At 46.9% G+C, this 21160-nt stretch overlaps 1 protein-coding gene across 2 annotated transcripts in view; it reads right to left on the minus strand.

Moving 5' to 3' along the window:
* Positions 1-21160, minus strand: part of LOC137532599 (NACHT, LRR and PYD domains-containing protein 3-like) — a 738694-nt gene that overhangs the window by 505436 nt on the left and 212098 nt on the right. For both annotated transcript variants that reach the window (XM_068253288.1, XM_068253308.1), the window contains exon 4: positions 961-1138. In XM_068253288.1, the coding sequence (XP_068109389.1) occupies positions 961-1138 (178 nt within the window). The remainder of the gene's footprint in view (positions 1-960; positions 1139-21160) is intronic.

Below are 21160 nucleotides of genomic sequence, written 5' to 3' on the forward strand. Positions count from 1 at the left end.
AGCTAAGAAAAAAAACATTAAGATCAGATACATCAGTCTAATTGTTTCCAGTACAGGAAGAGTTAAGAAACTCCAGTTGTTATCTCTATACAAAAAAGCCATTAAGCTCTACGACTTTCAAAGTCGCAGAGAGGGCTGTTTTCTGACTTTTATTACCTTAAGTGTAAGTGAAATATTTACTTTTTCTCTGCCAGAAGAGAGGTCATTAGTTCACAGACTGCTATGAAAGAATCATTTTGAACGCTGAGTGTTGTGTAATCTGCACATATTATAGAATGATGCAATGTTAGAAAAAACACTATATACTTGAAAATAAAAATATGAGAAGATTTTCTTTGCTGCTAATCTTCTAGTAATTATTCATAGTACACAACCAATTCACTATATAATATTTTTTTTTTCGCTTCAGTGTCTCTTTAATTATGCATAACATTTGAGAAAAAAGAAGTAAGCAATGCAGGATTCAGAGCGCATTATTAGCTTGATGTTTATTAGGTGGCTGTACTTGGGAGTTGCATATTGCTTTTATTTATGTCATTATATGTTTTTTGGTTAAAACTTCGTACATTAATATACGGCTTTGAATGCACTTTATTGTTGGCCTGACCCCTCCCTCTTCCCTTCAGATTCCAGACACGTCTTTGGCTGGTATAACATAGAGCAATTATTTGTATTATGGGAATGTAGATACTGGACCGAGAAGCTTTTCCCTAAGGTTATTGAATTCCAGAACATACAAAGCCCTGTTACCTGTATATGCAATGGAGAAAGCCCTGTTACCTGTATATGCAATGGAGAAAGCCCTGTTACCTGTATATGCAATGGAGAAAGCCCTTTTACCTGTATATGCAGTGGAGAAAGCCCTTTTACCTGTATATGCAGTGGAGAAAGCCCTGTTACCTGTATATATAATGGAGAGAGCCCTGTTACCTGTATATGTAATGGAGAAAGCCCTGTTACCTGTATGCAGGATTTCCCCCAGGACTGCCTGGAAATTAGGATGAGGTCTCTCCTTCTGCAGCTCCCAGAGACATTCCCAGAATCCGATCACAGCTTCTCTTCCCAGCTCCGATATATCTTCTAACAGGTGTCTGGAGAATGTGGCTGCCTTCCATTCAGCCCCCATGGCCTGGTATTTCTGGAACACATATTATATATTAATGATCAAATTCTGTATAGCCCTGACACTGCATAATGTATAATCAGCTCTCTATCAGTTACATGTCTGGTATTTCTGGAACACATATTACTGATCATACTCTGTACAGCCCTGACACTGTATAATGTATAATCAGCTCTCTAGAAGTTACATGTCTGGTATTTCTGGAACATACATACATATATATATATTACTGATTGTCACAAGAACCCTTAGTGGTCAGACCGCAATTGGCCTTCTAGACGGTGCCAGCGCACAGATCGTGCGAACTCTGGTCGCAGTCAATGCGCAGGAACCGTTAAGAATTAGCCGCAGACAAACCAGAAGGGAGCCTGTGAGATACGGGTAATTACAACTTCACACACTGGTTCAGGGTATCTGCCACCACCGCGGTTACCATGGGACCGAGGAGCCCACTGACTGACTAGTCCTGCGAATAAACCGGTTAAACACACGGTATTCTGTCTAGCCAACAACAAACAAACAGTAGCGTCTCTTCAGAGACCCGGGATCAGTTCTGTGTGTGCTGATAAACAGGGTAGCGGACAGTGAATGACTTGGAGAAAGTAGTTTATTCACGGCAATATAAATAATTAATATATACAGACAATTATTAAAATCAACAATTATTAAAACAGTACTAGCCAGTGTAAAAAATAAAAGAAAGGAGAAAAATACTTAGTTCCTGGAAAGATGTCCTTTTTGTGGGAAGAATCATAAAGTTCTTGGTTTCAATCAAAGTTCAGAGTTCAGACCAGGTGGATGCCAGCATATCCTCAAGCTGGCACAGATGTGATCAAGATGGTGTTTCAAAGTGGAGGACACTGAGTTTGGGTCCTCTGCCATTCTTATGCCCCTGATTCAGTAGGAGGGAGTGAGGGCGGGAGCCACACACCCCCTTAGAAGATGAGATGAGTCCTCCCCTTGTCCTGGGGACCAGAAATCATACCTTAACCATATATGGGCTCTATCTCACAGAACCGTACAGGTCAGGGCAGATTTACTAATATTTTCAGGTCTGCCTCGATGTACCCAGCAGCCTGATACCAAACATGAGGGGTGGGACCCCTGTGGTATCATTAGGGCACTGTTGAACTGCCTAACTGGCAGTCTTTACCTCAGAATGTTCTGAAATGTTCTCAGAACCAACGCCAGACAGGGCCCTCCATGCTCTGTTAGTTTGGAGGGTCTGCCAGCCTGGCAACACAGAAAATGACACATATAGCAGTTTATGGAATATGATCTACATCTGGGATTGATGGCAGGTCAGCCCTAGGTGAGGTTCTTTTGAAGCTGGCAGCAGCAAGCCACAGGTCGGCTCCCCTGCTGGGGAAGGAGCCCGAGTGTCTGAGTTTTCTCACTCTAGATTGCTTCTGTCATGGTGCTTGTCACCTATACCTGATGGATGGGCCATCAGCACAGCTTGAAGCCAGGGACTCTCTGTGCAGATTAGGGCCCAGGCTCATAAGCATATCAAAAGAGCCATCCTGCAGTCAGGCTGATGCTATCTCTCTGCTGAGGAAAGACTCAGCTGCTCCTACACACTCAACCCAGATTCTATCGATTTGAAGCGCAATCGATGCAGAGAATCTAGTGCGCTCGCTATTTTTTCACGGGCGGTTACAGGACGCGCCTGCGGCCCCGCAACCGTCCGTGACACTGATCATACTCTGTATAGCCCTGACACTGTATAATATATAATCAGCTCTCCAGCAGTTACATGTCTGGTATTTCTGGAACACACATATATATTAAAACTGATCATACTCAGTACAGCCCTGACACTGTATAATGTATAATCAGCTCTCCAGCAGTTACATGTCTGGTATATCTGGAACACACATATATATTATTACTGATCATACTCTGTACAGCCCTGACACTGTATAATGTATAATCAGCTCTCTAGCAGTTACATGTCTGGTATATCTGGAACACACATATATATTATTACTGATCATACTCTGTACAGCCCTGACACTGTATAATGTATATTCAGGTCTCCAGCAGTTACATGTCTGGTATTTCTGGAACACACATATATATATATTAAAACTGATCATACTCAGTACAGCCCTGACACTGTATAATGTATAATCAGCTCTCTAGCAGTTACATGTCTGGTATTTCTGGAACACACATATATATTATTACTGATCATACTCTGTACAGCCCTGACACTGTATAATGTATAATCAGCTCTCCAGCAGTTAAACATCTGATATTTCTGGAACACACATATATTATTACTGATCATACTCTGTACAGCCCTGACACTGTATAATGTATAATCAGGTCTCCAGCAGTTACAGGTCTGGTATTTCTGGAACACACATATTATTACTGATCATACTCTGTGTAGCACTGACGCTGTATAATGTATTGTTAGAGTCTCTCTTCAGTCCCTGTTGACCTTCCCACGAAGGAAGAGGCGTTACCCAGTAGTGGAGTCTAGGTGACCACGGGTCTTCACCCTCACCTCCTTGAGGGGAGTGCAGGACCACACCCCCAGGAGGGGGATGTGGAACTTAGCTGCCTAGTGCCCTACCAGGTCACTACTGGGATTGCCTCAGCGAGTGGTTAGGAGAACAGGTGACACTGATTGTGGAGTTGCAGTGGACAGATGAGAGCTGAAGATCCAGTCCAGGTGGTGGTCCGGGAAGATCGGGGTCACAAGCCAGAAGTCGGGGCAGGCAGAAATCAACGGTGGTCGGGGTCACAATCCAGAGGTCAAGGCAGGCGGCAATCAACGGTGGTCGGGGTCACAAGCCAGGGGTCGAGGCAGGCAGCAGACAGCGGAAATCCAGTAACAGAGCCAAAGGTCGGGGCAAACAGAGATCAGCGGAAGTCGGGGTCACAGGCCAAGGTCACAACGAAGATCAGAATCAGGTAGATACAGGAACGTAGATCACCAGCAAACTGTCAGAACGAGCAGCACTGCAGCTAAGGGCAGTGCTGCTTTTATACTAAGTGTTGGCGCCAAAATTAGCGCTCTGCGCATGCGCAGAACGCGCGCAACACATTGCGCACGCACATGCGCGCCGCGGCTGCGCGCACGCACGCAGCTTCCTGCGCGCGCAATCCCTTGTGCGCATGCGCACAGCGCGTCTCGCCGCGCGCCGCACTGGGAGGGAGCATAGTAAGGCAAATGAGTCCCCACGTGTGCGCACACAGGAAAGTCTCTGGGGATGTTGCAGACGGCCGCCATGGTGAGTGTGACAATGCCCCCCCCTAGGGGCAACCTCCGGGTGCCCCTAGGACCTGGTTTGTCAGGGAATTTTCGGTGGTACCTTCTGATAAGTGCAGGAGCATGAATGTTAGTAGCTGGTTCCCACGAGTTCTCCTCAATTCCAAACCCCTTCCACTTGATCAAGTACTGGAGGGAATTCCTCACTCTCCTGCTATTTAGAATCTTTTCCACCTCGAATTCTTCTGTACCTTCAACAAGGACTGGTTGAGGAGGATCAGAGGAGCGACCAGGGAAGTTGTTAGGAGACACCTTCTTTAGGCAGGAGACATGAAACACCGGGTGGACCCGGAGGGAGGCAGGAAGAGTCAGTTTGAAGGCAACTGGATTGATCTTTTGCAGTATAGGGAATGGACCAATGAACCTTGGGGCGAATTTCTTTGAGGGACAGTGAAGCTTTAGATGGACGGTAGATAGCCAGACTAGGTCCCCTGGTGACAAATCCGGTTCTTTTCTTCTAAGCCTGTCCGCAAACCTTTTTCCTTTCTCCTGGGTCTGCTTAAGGATACTGTGGACAGTGTCAAAGTTACGTTGTAGACTAGAAATCCTCTCTTGTACTCCAGGACAATCTGAGGAGGAATCCAGACTAGGCAGAAACATGGGATGAACCCTATAATTAATGAAGAACGGAGACTGATGAGTAGATGAATGAACCGAGTTATTAAAGGCAAATTCGGCGGTGGCCAGTAGAGAATACCAGTCATCCTGGGAAGCAGAAGTGAAGCACCTGATGTATTGTTCCAACGTTTGGTTTGTTCTCTCCGTTTGGCCGTTGGTTTGTGGATGGTACCCTGATGAGAGGGAAAGTTGGATTTGAAGACCTCTGCAGAGTTCCTGCCAGAATCGTGAAGTAAATTGTGACCCCCGATCAGATACGATACTGGATGGCAAGCCATGAAGTCGCACAACCTCTCGAATGAAAACTTGAGCAGTCTCTGCAGCTGAGGGCACATGCTTAAAAGGCAAAAAATGGGCCATCTTAGAAAAGCGGTCTACCACAACCAGGATGGTGGTGAACCCTTCCGAGGGAGGTAGGTCCACTATAAAATCCATGGCAATGTCTCTCCATGGCTGTGTTGGGATAGGAAGAGGATTCAAAAGACCCCAGGGTCGAGTACGGGTGGTCTTGGAACGGGCACACGTCTCGCACGAGGTGACATAGGATTTGCAGTCCTTAATTAACTCAGGCCACCAAAACTTTCTTTGAACAAGTTCTTGAGTCTTGTTGACCCCGAAATGTCCAGCTAACTTGTGGTCATGGCAGGCCTGAAGCACCGCCATACGGGCTTCTGGGGGAACGAAGACCTGGTTCTGGAAGTAATAGAGTCCCTCTTCCAATGGGAGATCCAGCGGCGGGTGAATCCGGGAGGAAGTCTGCTTGATAAGTTCCATGAGGCTGGATTGTAGAAGCAAGAAGTGTTGCGGAGACAGGATGTTCTCCGGGGTCGGATCGGGGACTGACTCAGGTTGAAACATCCGTGAAAGAGCGTCGGGCTTAGTATTCTTGGATCCGGGACGGTAGGTTAGGTGGAAGTTAAACCTAGAAAAGAAGAGTGACCATCGGGCCTGTCGTGGCCTAAGTCTCTTGGCTGAACGTAAGTATTCTAGGTTCTTGTGGTCTGTGAGGATCAGGATTGGTTGTTCTGCCCCTTCCAGTAGATATCGCCATTCCTCGAGGGCAGCCTTAATGGCAAGGAGTTCACGATCAGCGACATCATAATTCCTTTCTGCTGTGTTTAATTTCCGAGAAAAGAAGGCCACCGGGTGAAGGATGGCTTTAGGGCCAAATCGCTGAGAAAAGATGGCCCCCACAGCAATCTCTGAGGCGTCCACCTCCAGTACGAAAGCTTTAGCTGGATCAGGATGTTTTAAGATGGGGGCAGACGTGAAGCAGGACTTAAGCTTTTCAAAAGCAGATTGGGCCGCAGGAGTCCAGTGAAAGGAGCGAGCAGTGCTGGTCAACTGGGTAATGGGAGCAACAATCTGGGAGAAATTCTTGATGAACTTCCTATAAAAGTTGGCAAAACCAATGAAACGTTGGACTGATTTACGATCCACAGGGACTGGCCAATCCAAGATAGCGGTGACCTTCTGAGGGTCCATCTCGACTCCTCCTGGAGAGATCTTTAGGCCCAAGAACTGCACGTTTACTTGGTCAAATTCGCATTTCTCAGGTTTTGCATAAAGTCCGTGGGTACGGAGGCGGGCTAAGACCTTCCGTACATGCAGGCGATGTTCTTCTTGGGAAGAAGAGAAGATGAGGATGTCATCCAAGTAAACCACCATGAAGTAGTCAATGTAATCCCTGAAGATATCGTTCACGAAATGCTGGAAGGTGGCTGGAGCATTGCATAACCCGAAGGGCATCACCAGATACTCAAAATGCCCAAATCTGGAACGAAAGGCCGTCTTCCACTCATCACCCTCTCGGATTCTAATCAAGTTGTAGGCTCCCTGCAGATCCAACTTGGAGAAGATACAGGCGGACTGAAGTCTGCGGAACAAATCAGGCATCAATGGAAGTGGGTAGCGGTTCTTTATGGTGATCTTGTTGATTTCCCGGTAATCGATGCAGGGTCGCAAAGAACCATCCTTCTCAACAAAAAATATTCCGGCCCCTGCAGGAGAAGTGGAGGGACGGATGAAACCCTTGGAAAGGTTTTCCTCAATATATTCCTTAAGAACTAGAGTCTCAGGCTCGGATAGCGGGTAAGTTCTTCCAAAAGGAATGGGGGCCACTGGTTGAAGATCGATAGGACAATCATACGGCCGATGTGGAGGTAAGGCGTCCGCCTTAGACTTGTCGAACACATCCAGGTAGGCCTCAGGAATGACATCCTTCTGAGGAGAATCCATACAAAACAGGGCCCCAGCACGGGGAAAGCAGGAACGTAGACAATACTCTGAATGGAAGGAGACCTCATGGGAGACCCAATTGATGGCAGGGTTATGGGTTCTCAGCCACGGCATTCCTAGGATCACAGGAAACAGCGAAGAGGGTAACAGGTCAAAACACAAATATTCTTGATGTTCCTCTTGAATAGTGACCAGGAGAGGCAGAGTTTCTGTAGTGATAGGGCCGGAGCCAATGGCGGATCCGTCCGCCAATTGGATGACCAGGGGTTGACTCTTGCGGCAGGTAGGAATCATAAGTTCTTGGGCCAACTGAATATCCAAGAAACAGGAGCAGGCTCCAGAATACACAATGGCCTTAATTGTGACGCTCCTTCCTTGAGGTCCCTGCAACGACAGAGTGAGCGGAATATGAGAGGAAGCAAGCGGAGGAGTAGGAGAACCACTTGCACATACAATAAATTCAAGCTCACCAGGAGGTCTGACCGGGCAGTTGATCCGGAAGTGGCCTGACGCTCCGCAGTATAAGCACAGATTGGCAGATCTTCGGCGCTGTCTTTCTTCTTGTGAGAGAGCGGGACGGGCAAGACCTATCTGCATCGGCTCGGGCTCGTCCAAGACAGGAGGAATGGACGGTTGAGGTGTAACAGCAGGCCTCGGATTAGGCAGGCTCCAGGCAGGTCTAATAGATCCCGTTCTCTCTGAACGTCGCGCTCTGAGACGTCTATTTGGATAGCAAGGTGAATAACCTCCTTTAAAGAGTCCGGAACCCCAACTCTGGCCAGTTCGTCCTTAAGGGTATCAGAAAGTCCTTGACGAAACTGGAATCTCAGGGCAGCGTCGTTCCAAGCGACGTCAGCTTCCCAACGGCGGAATTCCATCACGTAATCCTCAACAGGTCTTCTTCCCTGCCGAAGGGACTGAAGAGCGCTCTCGGCAGAAGCAGCTCTTCCTGGATCGTCAGATCTCCGCCATGGTCTCAAAGAAGGTGTTGAGACTCTGTAAAGCTGGATGCTGTTGTTCCACCAAACGAAGAGCCCATGCCTGGGGTTCCCCCTGAAGTAGGGATATGACAGCCCCCACCTTGATCTCTTCGCTGGCAAAGGTTCTTGGTAACAAAGAAAAATGCAGACGACAGGCACTTTGAAACCAGCGGAATTTTGAGCGATCCCCCGAGAAACGCTCTGGCAAGGGCAATCTTGGTTCAGGGGGAGGAGAAGTGGCATTCTCTCCTGGGGCTGGCCTCTCATCAGCTGGGGGATGAACCACCGGGGCAGGAACAGGAGCAGAAGCATTATCTGCGGCAGGAACAGGACCTCGGAGCTGATCTCGGATCTCCTGGTAGCCTCTCTGGACTTCATCCACAGACACTCGAAGCTGTGTCACAAGGTCATAAAGGATCTCCACGGGGGAACGAGCTCCACCAGTGTCCATCTTGGCTGCTCGTTACTGTTAGAGTCTCTCTTCAGTCCCTGTTGACCTTCCCACGAAGGAAGAGGCGTTACCCAGTAGTGGAGTCTAGGTGACCACGGGTCTTCACCCACACCCCCTTGAGGGGAGTGCAGGACCACACCCCCAGGAGGGGGATGTGGAACTTAGCTGCCTAGTGCCCTACCAGGTCACTACTGGGATTGCCTCAGCGAGTGGTTAGGAGAACAGGTGACACTGATTGTGGAGTTGCAGTGGACAGATGAGAGCTGAAGATCCAGTCCAGGTGGTGGTCCGGGAAGATCGGGGTCACAAGCCAGAAGTCGGGGCAGGCAGAAATCAACGGTGGTCGGGGTCACAATCCAGAGGTCAAGGCAGGCGGCAATCAACGGTGGTCGGGGTCACAAGCCAGGGGTCGAGGCAGGCAGCAGACAGCGGAAATCCAGTAACAGAGCCAAAGGTCGGGGCAAACAGAGATCAGCGGAAGTCGGGGTCACAGGCCAAGGTCACAACGAAGATCAGAATCCGGTAGATACAGGAACGTAGATCAGTTGTAGCGAAAAAAAGGTGTGCAGGTTGGCACTGCAGCAGGTGTACAATCTTGAGTGGGGAGCTGGCAGGACCACTATGCTTCAAACATCATGGTTGCAATTGCGTGCTCTGGTATAGGAAATAGTAATGCTGTACAACAAGAGGAGAGAGAGGAGAGGAGACCGGCACTGCAATCGACTTATTTATTCCATGCTGTAAAAGGTGCATACAAAGAGTCACATACTCAGTGCAAAATAGTAAACATACCAGGTGGATGAAGCAATGTAGGTGACGGTGGGTGCTGGGCACTGTGGGCCTGACGGCCGTTTTGCGCAGACGTGCGCTTCAACGGAGGCTCTAGTGCGGGCTGGGTGCTCGCCGGGGATTAAATACATACCGGGGTCAGCATTCGGCGTGTCCACGCCGATAGAAACCGCCCACTTCCTCCTGCAGTCTCCAATCCCATGCCTCCGTTGAAGCGCACGTCTGCGCGAAACGGCCGTCAGGCCCACAGTGCCCAGCACCCACCGTCACCTACATTGCTTCATCCACCTGGTATGTTTACTATTTTGCACTGAGTATGTGACTCTTTGTATGCACCTTTTACAGCATGGAATAAATAAGTCGATTGCAGTGCCGGTCTCCTCTCCTCTCTCTCCTCTTGAGGAACGTAGATCACCAGCAAACTGTCAGAACGAGCAGCACTGCAGCTAAGGGCAGTGCTGCTTTTATACTAAGTGTTGGCGCCAAAATTAGCGCTCTGCGCATGCGCAGAACGTGCGCAACGCATTGCGCACGCACATGCGCGCACGCGCGCCGCGGCTACGCGCACGCACGCAGCTTCCTGCGCGCGCAATCCCTTGTGCGCATGCGCACAGCGCGTCTCGCCGCGCGCCGCACTGGGAGGGAGCATAGTAAGGCAAATGAGCCCCCACGCGTGCGCACACAGGAAAGTCTCCGGGGATGTTGCAGACGGCCGCCATGGTGAGTGTGACATGTATAATCAGCTCTCTAGCAGTTACATGTCTGGTATTATTACTGATCATACTCTGTACAGCCCTGACACTGTATAATGTATAATCAGCTCTCTGGCAGTTACATGTCTGGTATTATTACTGATCACACTCTGTACAGCCCTGACACTGTATAATGTATAATCAGCTCTCTAGCAGTTACATGTCTGGTATTATTACTGATCATACTCTGTACAGCCCTGACACTGTATAATGTATAATCAGCTCTCTGGCAGTTACATGTCTGGTATATCTGGAACACACATATATTATTACTGATCATACTCTGTACAGCCCCGACACTGTATAATGTATAATCAGGTCTCCAGCAGTTACATGTCTGGTATTATTACTGATCATACTCTGTACAGCCCTGACACTGTATAATGTATAATCAGCTCTCTAGCAGTTACATGTCTGGTATTATTACTGATCATACTCTGTGCAGCCCTGACACTGTATAATGTATAATCAGCTCTCCAGCAGTTACAGGTCTGGTATTTCTGGAACACCCATATATATTATTACTGATCATACTCTGTACAGCCCCGACACTGTATAATGTATAATCAGGTCTCCAGCAGTTACATGTCTGGTATTATTACTGATCATACTCTGTACAGCCCTGACACTGTATAATGTATAATCAGCTCTCCAGCAGTTACATGTCTGGTATTATTACTGATCATACTCTGTACAGCCCTGACACTGTATAATGTATAATCAGCTCTCCAGCAGTTACATGTCTGGTATTATTACTGATCATACTCTGTACAGCCCTGACACTGTATAATGTATAATCAGCTCTCCAGCAGTTACATGTCTGGTATCTCTGGAACACACATATATTATTACTGATCATACTCTGTACAGCCCCGACACTGTATAATGTATAATCAGCTCTCTAGCAGTTACATGTCTGGTATTATTACTGATCATACTCTGTACAGCCCTGACACTGTATAATGTATAATCAGCTCTCTAGCAGTTACATGTCTGGTATTATTACTGATCATACTCTGTACAGCCCTGACACTGTATAATGTATAATCAGCTCTCCAGCAGTTACATGTCTGGTATTATTACTGATCATACTCTGTACAGCCCTGACACTGTATAATGTATAATCAGCTCTCTAGCAGTTACATGTCTGGTATTATTACTGATCATACTCTGTACAGCCCTGACAATGTATAATGTATAATCAGCTCTCTAGCAGTTACATGTCTGGTATTATTACTGATCATACTCTGTACAGCCCTGACACTGTATAATGTATAATCAGCTCTCTAGCAGTTACATGTCTGGTATTATTACTGATCATACTCTGTACAGCCCTGACAATGTATAATGTATATTCAGGTCTCCAGCAGTTACATGTCTGGTATTATTACTGATCATACTCTGTGTAGCCCTGACACTGTATAATGTATAATCAGCTCTCCAGCAGTTACATGTCTGGTATCTCTGGAACACACATATATATTATTACTGATCATACTCTGTGTAGCCCTGACACTGTATAATGTATAATCAGCTCTCTAGCAGTTACAGGTCTGGTATTATTACTGATCATACTCTGTACAGCCCTGACACTGTATAATGTATAATCAGCTCTCTAGCAGTTACATGTCTGGTATTATTACTGATCATACTCTGTACAGCCCTGACACTGTATAATGTATAACCAGCTCTCCGGCAGTTACATGTCTGGTATCTCTGGAGCACACATATATATTATTACTGATCATACTCTGTACAGCCCTGACACTGTATAATGTATAATCAGCTCTCTAGCAGTTACATGTCTGGTATATCTGGAACACACATATATATTATTACTGATCATACTCTGTACAGCCCTGACACTGTATAATGTACAGTACAGACCAAAAGTTTGGACACACCTTCTCATTCAAAGAGTTTTCTTTATTTTCATGACTATGAACATTGTAGATTCACACTGAAGGCATCCAAACTATGAATTACCACATGTGGAAGTACCAAAAAGTGTGAAACAACTGAAAATGCCCTCAATTCTGGTAGGGTTATCAAACAAATTACCTCATGTGAGGTAATTAACCTCATGAGGTAATGACATTTAGCAATTCTGGTAGGTTTTAGTCATGTTTTACCTCATGAGATAAATTATGAGGTAATTCATGAGGTAATTTACCAAAAATAGCTATTCTCATGGAAAATAGGGGGCATGTTCGCACATAATTTACCGATCAGTTTAAAACCGGCCTATACCTGGAGGTAAAGCCAATTTGTATGCATTTTGCAGTTTTTAGTGGTGTTCCTATTGCTCTTTTAGTGTCTATTCAGGCTGTGTAATAGAAAAGAATAGTAGAAATAAAACTCAAAATATTTACTGTTTTTGTCTCAAGAGGTATTTTACCTACAAAAAATATTTACCTCACATAGCTACCAGAATTGAGGCCATATGTCATATTCTAGGTTCTTCAAAGTAGCCACCTTTTGCTTTGATTACTGCTTTGCACACTCTTGGCATTCTCTTGATGAGCTTCATCACCTGAAATGGTCTTCCAACAGTCTTGAGGGAGTTCCCAGAGATGCTTAGCACTTGTTGGCCCTTTTGCCTTCACTCTGCGGTCCAGCTCACCCCAAACCATCTCGATTGGGGTCAGGTCTGGTGACTGTGGAGGCCAGGTCAACTGGCGCAGCACCCCATTACTCTCCTTCCTGGTCAAATAGCCCTTACACAGCCTGGAGGTGTGTTTGGGGTCATTGTCCTGTTGAAAAATAAATGATGGTCTTACTAAACGCAAACCAGATGGAATAGCATGCCACTGCAAGATGCTATGATAGCCATGCTGGTTCAGTATGCCTTTGATTTTGAATAAATCCCCAACAGTGTCACCAGCAAAGCACACCCACACCATCACACCTCCTCCATGCTTCATGGTGGGAACCAGGCATGTAGAGACCATCCGTTCACCTTTTCTGCGTCGCACAAAGACACGGTGGTTGGAATAAAAAATCTCAAATTTGGACTCATCAGACCAAAGCACAGATTTCCACTGGTCTAATGTCCATTCCTTGTGTTCTTTAGCCCAAATAAGTCTCTTCTGCTTGTTGCCTGTCCTTAGCAGTGGTTTCCTAGCAGATATTCTACCATGAAGGCCCGATTCACACAGTCTCCTCTTAACAGTTGTTCTAGAGATGTGTCTGCTGCTAGAACTCTGTGTGGCATTGACCTGGTCTCTAATCTGAGCTGCTGGTAACCTGCGATTTCTGAGGCTGGTGATTCGGATGAATTTATCCTCTGCAGCAGAGGTGACTCTTGGTCTTCCTTTCCTGCGGCGGTCCGCATGTGAGCCAGTTTCTTTGTAGAGTTTGATGGTTCTTTGAGACTGCACTTGGGGACACTTTCAAAGTTTTCCCAATTTTTCGGACTGACTGACCTTCATTTCTTAAAGGGACTCCGAGCAGTGCAGAAACTATGGAAAGATGCACATCATTTTAAAGCTCTCTTTCTCCTCTTTCCAATGATATATAAACCACCACCCTACGCCTTTTAGTTTTCGCTATTTTCGCGATTGAAATTGCTGCGGCCGCGATTTCGATCGCGAAAATAGAGAAAACTAAAAGGCGTAGGGCAACAATGTAGGTGTCGTCAGAAAGAGGAGAAAGAGAGCTTTAAAATGATATCCATCAAGCCATAGTTATATTGTATTACACAGGGCGACTTTTTGTCAAAGTCAGCAGCTGCATTCAGCAGAATGGAGCTGCTGACACTGGGGAAAGTGTCGTCCTGTGTAATACAATATAACTATGGCTTGATGGATATCATTTTAAAGCTCTCTTTCTCCTCTTTCTGACGACACCTAAATCGTTGCCCTACACCTTTTAGTTTTCTCTATTTTCGCGATCGAAATCGCGGTTGCGGCAATTTCAATCGCGAAAATAGCGAAAACTAAAAGACGTAGGGTGGTGGTTTATATATCATTGGAAAGAGGAGAAAGAGAGCTTTAAAATGATATGCATCTTTCCATAGTTTCTGCAGTGCTCGGAGTCCCTTTAAAGTAATGATGGCCACTCATTTTTCTTTACTCAGCTGCTTTTTTTTGCCATAATACAAATTCTAACAGTCTATTCAGTAAGACTATCAGCTGTGTATCCACCTGACTTCTCCACAACGCAACTGATGGTCCCAACCCCATTTATAAGGCGAGAAATCCCAATTATTAAACCTGACAGGGCACACCTGTGAAGTGAAAATCATTTCAGGATCCCATCGCTGTACCTCGTTGCTACAAGAATCCCATTTCACCGCCAGGACGTCCAATAGTGGCAGGGATAGGGTCTGTCTTTACCCCATCAGCCACATTTTTGAAGAAGGTACTCGCTCCCTTAGTCAGACAGACTAAGTCATATTTATGTGACACCACAGATTTCCTAACCAGGATCTCGTGTCTCAAATTTGATGGCACGGACAATATCTGGCTGGTCAGTTGGGATGTTTCATCATTGTACACATCCATCCCACAAAATGAGGGGATCAGGGCGTGTCTCAAATTGATTCAGGAGAGTAATGAATACAGTATGAATTAGATGGTGTTCATAGAAAAACTGTTTCACTTTGTCCTGAACAATAATTATTTCAGATTTAAGGAAGAGTTCTTCCCACAGCAACAAGGTACAGCAATGGGATCCAATGTCGCCCCGTCCTTTGCAGGTGCATTTATGCACGAATTTGAGTCCAAGCATGTCTATACTAATGTGGCGTTCACCAGACACTGTCTGGTTTGGTGGTGCTACATAGATGACATATTCGCAGTATGGCGGGGTGACATTGGATGCCTCATGTCCTTCCATGATGAACTTAACCGCTTTCACCCCAATATTGGGTTTTAAATTGTCCATGACAAATTTGAAATTAACTTCTTGGATACTACCAACAAACGATAGGGCCAGTCCCTCTCGTCTGATTTATATCAAAAACCCACTGACTGGGACCAGCTTCTCTGCTTTGAGAGCTTCCACCCACCGGCTGTCTTTCGCTCTGTTGCTAGGAGCCAGTTGATGAGGGTCAACAGGATAGTCTCAGATGAGACAAGAGCTCAATGGGCGAGACAGCAGATGTGTGGAAAACTCTCAGAGCGGGGTTATCCAGGTTCATTGTTGGAACAAGAATTGAAACGTGATGGAATCCAACTCTGCCTCTAAACACAGGGACTGTGCTTCACCACATCTCCCTTGCGTCTGCCAATTTCATGGTATGTAGGGCAAGGTACTGGCCAGTGTGAGGTGACATTGGCACATTCTGGCCGGCGCCTATCCGGAGATACTGGAATTCTCTTTACCTCCAGCATCTGCATATAGGAGAAATGAGAGGGTTGGCACACGCCTTGTGAGGGCAGACACATACTCTGCTCCCAGAGGCCCGGAGACTATTTTAGATCTGACACGAGTGGGAAGTTCCCCCTGTCTCTCTTGTGCTGAATGCCAGCACGTTATCAAGGGGTCCACCTTTGGGAATGGGTATAACATCAGATTTCACTGGACCTGCCAGAGCTCCTATGTTGTATATCTATTACAGTATCCTTGTGGTCTCTACTACATAGGGGAAACGACCCAGAGTAAGGGATTGCATTGCACAACATAGGAGCTCTGTCAGGAATGTCAAGTCAGACTTACCTGTGGCTCGCCACTTTCGTGAAACAGGTCACAAAGACACAGATTTAAAATTCATGATCATCAATCACATTCCAAAATTGAGGAGGGGAGGTGATCGGGTATTAGCTTTAAAAAAAAATCTAAAGTCCAATGGATAGACAAAATGAGTTGTTTACATCCGGGAGGTCTCAACCGTGACTTTGATCTACACCTATTTTTGTAACATTCACTGTCACAGGACCCCTAGTGGCTGGACCGCAAATTGCCTTCCAATCGGTTTCAGCACACAGACCATGCAAGCTGTGGTCGCAGTCGGTGCGCAGAAACCGCTGGAAATTTGGGCAGCAGACCGACTAAAAGAGAGCCTGTGAGTTACGGTAATTACAAATTACACACTATTTCAGGGTAGAACTGCCACCACCTCTGTTTCCTGAGACAGAGGAACTCACTGACCTACTGAGCCTAGATCTACAAATAAAAATGGTTAAACACACTCTATTCTGTCTAGCTAGCAACAATAGTAGCGTCTCTTCAGAAGCCTGGGTTCAGTTTCTGTGTGGCTGAATAATAGGGTAGCTGTAGCAACAACTGACGTTAGCGTCGGTTTATTGAAATGCAATATAAATAATTAATATATACAGAAAATCGTTAAAATCAACAATTATAGAGACAAATGATAACACAGTATAGAAAATAAAAATGGAGAAAACGGATACTTAAAGTTCGTGGAAATATGTCCTTTCTGGGAAACTCATCAAGTTCCTTTGTTTCAGTTCAGAAGCAAAGTTCAGACAAGATGGCCACCACTGTTCCTCAAGGTGGCGGCAGCAGCTCTCACGAAGGTGGAAAGTGGAGGAATGAGGTCTGCCTGCTGGCAATGTGCTTTTGATGAAGCTGATTTGGGGGTGTGGCCATGCCTGCCCCCTCTGAATTACCAACCAACCACAGTTCAAGTCCTTGGGGGGAGATTTAGGTTTAAACTCATAAAATGCTGTAACTCATAAACGATACATGTCATATTTAGGTGGATAACAGATTCCTAATGGTCAGAAAATACCGATTAATATGACATCAGACGTGACTAGGGCAGCGGGTCCAGTTCCTGAGAAGACCCTTCTCAGGAACTGGACCCGCTGCGTTATTGATGTATGACCCATACATCAATAACCGGACGGGCTATTGCGATGAATTTTATATCAGCACCTTGGGCAGATTTTACCGAATAAGACTATATGAATTTTGTAGCTGTGCAATATACGGTCTTCGTATACCGACAAGAAATCATCCAACACATGCATTCAGATCTGCCCCCATCGGTGCCAGCCATTCTGGCCCCCAACTGTGAGGGAAGCCTTTCTTTGAATAGACTCACCATTTGGTGACTATTTACATCTATCTGAGGTAATAAAAAGTAAACATTCTTCTTGGGCACAAGCATTGTTCCTGTTCATTAGCAAATCAAAAGACACCCTACACCTAGGTTACTGCTAGTCCTCTGCTGAGAGGAAGAGAGAAAAAAAAACTTGTCTTTTAAACCAGGAATGTCAGTTTCTGATTACTGCAATGGCTGCACAAATTTAACCAGAAAGCGATCAGAAATTGGACTGCACTAATCCTTCGATTCGCCTGCGTTTCTCACGGCTGTTCCGTGACATTCACAGGTATCAAAATTCAGAGGGAATGTGAACCTGAAGGGATAGGATACGACTGTTTATGTACTAATGGATCCGCACTCAGATAAGTGCATTATGGACTCAAATTATTGTAGAAGTTTGTATTTTTGTTTACTTCCTGGTTGGAAGATCATGTTACCGCATGATGTAATTTCCTTTGTGGGCATGTATATAAAGAATCATGTGATGTGAATATATTAGCATTGATAAAGGTTGTGGGACAAGCGAAACATTTGCTGTGAGCTGCTGTAAGCTTTATTTGTTTGCTCAATAAACTCGAGCTTATGTGCCACAATTCCCTGGATTTGTGTTAATACTCAGGGGGACTTGGAGCTGCTGCTTTCCTTATATATATATATATATATATATATATAGCGCCAACATATTACGCAGCGCTGGACATTAGTTTAGGTTACAGACAATATTTAGGGGTGACATGCAATATGACAATACCTGAATACAAGAAAACCAGATCACACAGCACAGTATGAGTACAAGGTAATGCTTAGTCACTGGAGGGGAGCATGGAGATCACACAGCACAGTATGAGTACAAGGTAATGCTTAGTCACTGGATGGAGCATGGAGATCACACAGCACAGTATGAGTACAAGGTAATGCTTAGTCACTGGATGGGGCATGGAGATCACACAGCACAGTATGAGTACAAGGTAATGCTTAGTCACTGGATGGGAGCATGGAGATTAGGCAAGTTAGGTTCACTCAAATGCATAGCACAGTAATGGAGGTGCATGATCAGGTAGGACACAAAAGGAGGAGGACCCTGCCCAAAGGCTTACAATCTAGAGGGAGATGTAGGGGACCAGAGTTCAGCTGTGGGTTTAGAGCACTTGTGAGGGGGGTAGGCCAGACTGAAAAGGTGAGTTTTGAGGGCCTTCTTGAAGATGTTGAAGGAGGGGGCTGCCCTAATGGGTGGAGGTAGGGAGTTCCATAGTGTTGGAGCGGCTCTTGAGAAGTCCTGGAGGCGTGCATGGGACTGGGTGAGGCGGGGGGCGGTCAGGCGAAGTTCATTGGAGGAGCGGAGTGAGCGGCTAGGTGTGCATCTCCGAGTAAGATCAGAAATGTAGGTTGGACAGGTTTTGTGGACAGATTTGTAGGTCAGACACAATATCTTGTACCTGATTCTGGATAGGAAGCCAGTGGAGGGATTCATGGAGGGGAGCCACCCTGGTGGAGCGATGGGAGGAGTGCCGCATTCATGATGGACTGCAGTGGGGCTATTCGGGTCATAGGGAGACCAGACAGAAGGGCATTGCGGTAGTCAAGGCGGGAAATTATGAGGGCATGGATGAGGAGTTTGGTGGTGGCAGAGGTCAGGAAAAGGCGAATCTTACAGATGTTACGAAGGTGGAAGTTGCAGGACTTTGTGAGGTTTTGGATGTGGGGAGCGAAGGAGAGTGCGGAGTCCAGGATGACACCCAGACAGCGGGCTTGAGAGGTAGGGCAAATGGTAGTGTGGTTAACAGTGACATGCACATCTGGGAGGTTCAGGGATGACCAGGGTTTGAAGATCATAAATTCTGTTTTGTCTAGATTGAGTTTCAGGAACCTAGCGGACATCCAGGAGGAGATGGCTGATAGGCAGAAGGAGACCTTATCCATGGTAGTGGTGGATATGTCAGGGGTGTGGAGGTAGATTTGGGTGTCATCTGCATACAGATGATAGTTAAAACCCATGGAGGAGAAAACCTTGCCATTGGAAGATGTGTATAGGGAGAACAGTAGGGGGCCAAGGACCAAGCCTTGGGGGACTCCCACTGAGAGGTGGTTGGGGGTGGACGAGGACTCATTGAAGGAGGTCGTGAAGGAGCGGTTGGAGAGGTAGGATGAAAGCCAGGTCAGGGCGAGATCGTGAATGCCCAAGGACTGGAGGGACTGGAGGAGTAGGGGATGATCTACTGTGTCAAACGCTGCTGAAAGGTCAAGGAGGAGGAGAATGGAGTATTTACCTTCAGCTTTAGCTAAGGCAAGGTCATTGACCACTTTGGTGTGAGCCAGGCCGAAATCCAGATTGCAGTGGGTCTAGTAGCGAGTTGGCATTGAGGAACTGGGTCAGGCGTTTGTGAACCAGACGCTCAAGGAGTTTTGAGGCAAAGGGGAGGAGGGAGATAGGGCGGTAGTTGGAGGGTAGCGAGGGGTTGAGGGAGGGTTTCTTGAGCAGGGGCAGTACTGTGGCCTGCTTGAAGTCTGAGGGGAAGGTGCCTGTGGATAGGGAGAGGTTAAACAGGGTAGTGAGGACTGGGGCCAAATCCGTGAAGTGAGGCTGAAGTAGATCAGAAGGGATGGGGTCAAGGGGGGAGGTAGTTGTATGGGAAGTCTGCAGTAGGTGGTTGACTTCTTTAATGGTAGTAGGAGTGAAGGAGGTGAGGGGAGGATAGGGTGGAGGAGGAGTTGGTTGGGAGCGGGTGGGAGGTGAAGATTGAAGATTGAGTATTTCCTGACGGATGGAGACAATTTTGTTGGTGAAGTGGGTGGCTAAATCTGTGGCAGAGAGGGAGGAAACGGTGGGTGAGGGGTGGGTTTAAGCAGGGAGTTGAAGGTGCCAAAAAGACGCCGGGGGTTGGAAGCTTGTGCTCCGATGAGCTTGGTAAAGTATTCCTGCTTTGCATGAGCAAGGGCAGCAGGCAGCAGGTTAGTCTTGTACTGTAGGAAATCCTCGTTAAGTCGAATTTTCCTCCATTTTCGTTTAGTGGCACGTGTTTCCCTCTGGAGGTTGTGAGTATGGGTAGTGCGCCAGGGCTGGGGGTTAGGGGGGCGGTTGCGGCAGAATATTGGTGGAGCAGCTTTCTCTAGGGCTGATGAGAGAGTTTTGCGATACTGAGCTGCAGCAAGATTAGGACAGGTTAGGGTGGGGAGAGTGGAGGAGAGGGCATGGAGGGGGTCAGCAAGGATGCTAGGGTTGAGCTTGCGTAGGTCACGCTGCCATCGACCAGGTGGGTGGGGAGGGTAGTTTGGAGGTGCCTTCCGTGAGGAGGTTGAAAGTGAGAAGGTTATGGTCTGAGGGTGGAAATGGTGCGATGTCGAGGTCTGCAATGGTGGTGGATTTAGTGAATATAAGGTCGAGAGTGTGACCTGCAGTGTGAGTGGGGGCGTTGGTGTGTTGTACTAGGCCATGTGAGTTGGCTATGCTGAGTAGCTGGGTCACAGAGTTCTGGGCTTCATCGATGGGAATATTGAAATCCCCGAGGATGATGGTGGGGAGGTCAGAGGAGAGGATGTGTGGGAGCCAGGAGGCAAGGTCATTGAGAAATTGTCGTCTGGAGCCCGGAGTGCGGCATAAGACTGCAACAATGGCTGGGAGGGGATTGTAGAGGCGGATAGTGTGGGCCTCAAATGATGTGAATTGTAGGGAAGAAGGTGGAGTGAGGACACGGAAGGTGCAGGATGGGGAGAGGAGCAGACCCACCCCTCCCCCGGTCCTGTTGTTTGGTCTGGGGGTGTGACTGAGGTGAAGCCCCCCGTAGGCGAGGGCAGCCTCTGCGGCAGAGTCAGAGGGGTGAGCCATGTCTCAGTGAGTGCGAGGATGGTGAGGGATTTGGAGAGGAAGAGGTCGTGGACCGCTGTAAGTTTATTGCGGACAGATCTGGCATTCC

This window comes from Hyperolius riggenbachi, chromosome 1 (genome assembly GCF_040937935.1).
Source record: "Hyperolius riggenbachi isolate aHypRig1 chromosome 1, aHypRig1.pri, whole genome shotgun sequence".
Lineage (NCBI taxonomy): Eukaryota > Metazoa > Chordata > Amphibia > Anura > Hyperoliidae > Hyperolius > Hyperolius riggenbachi.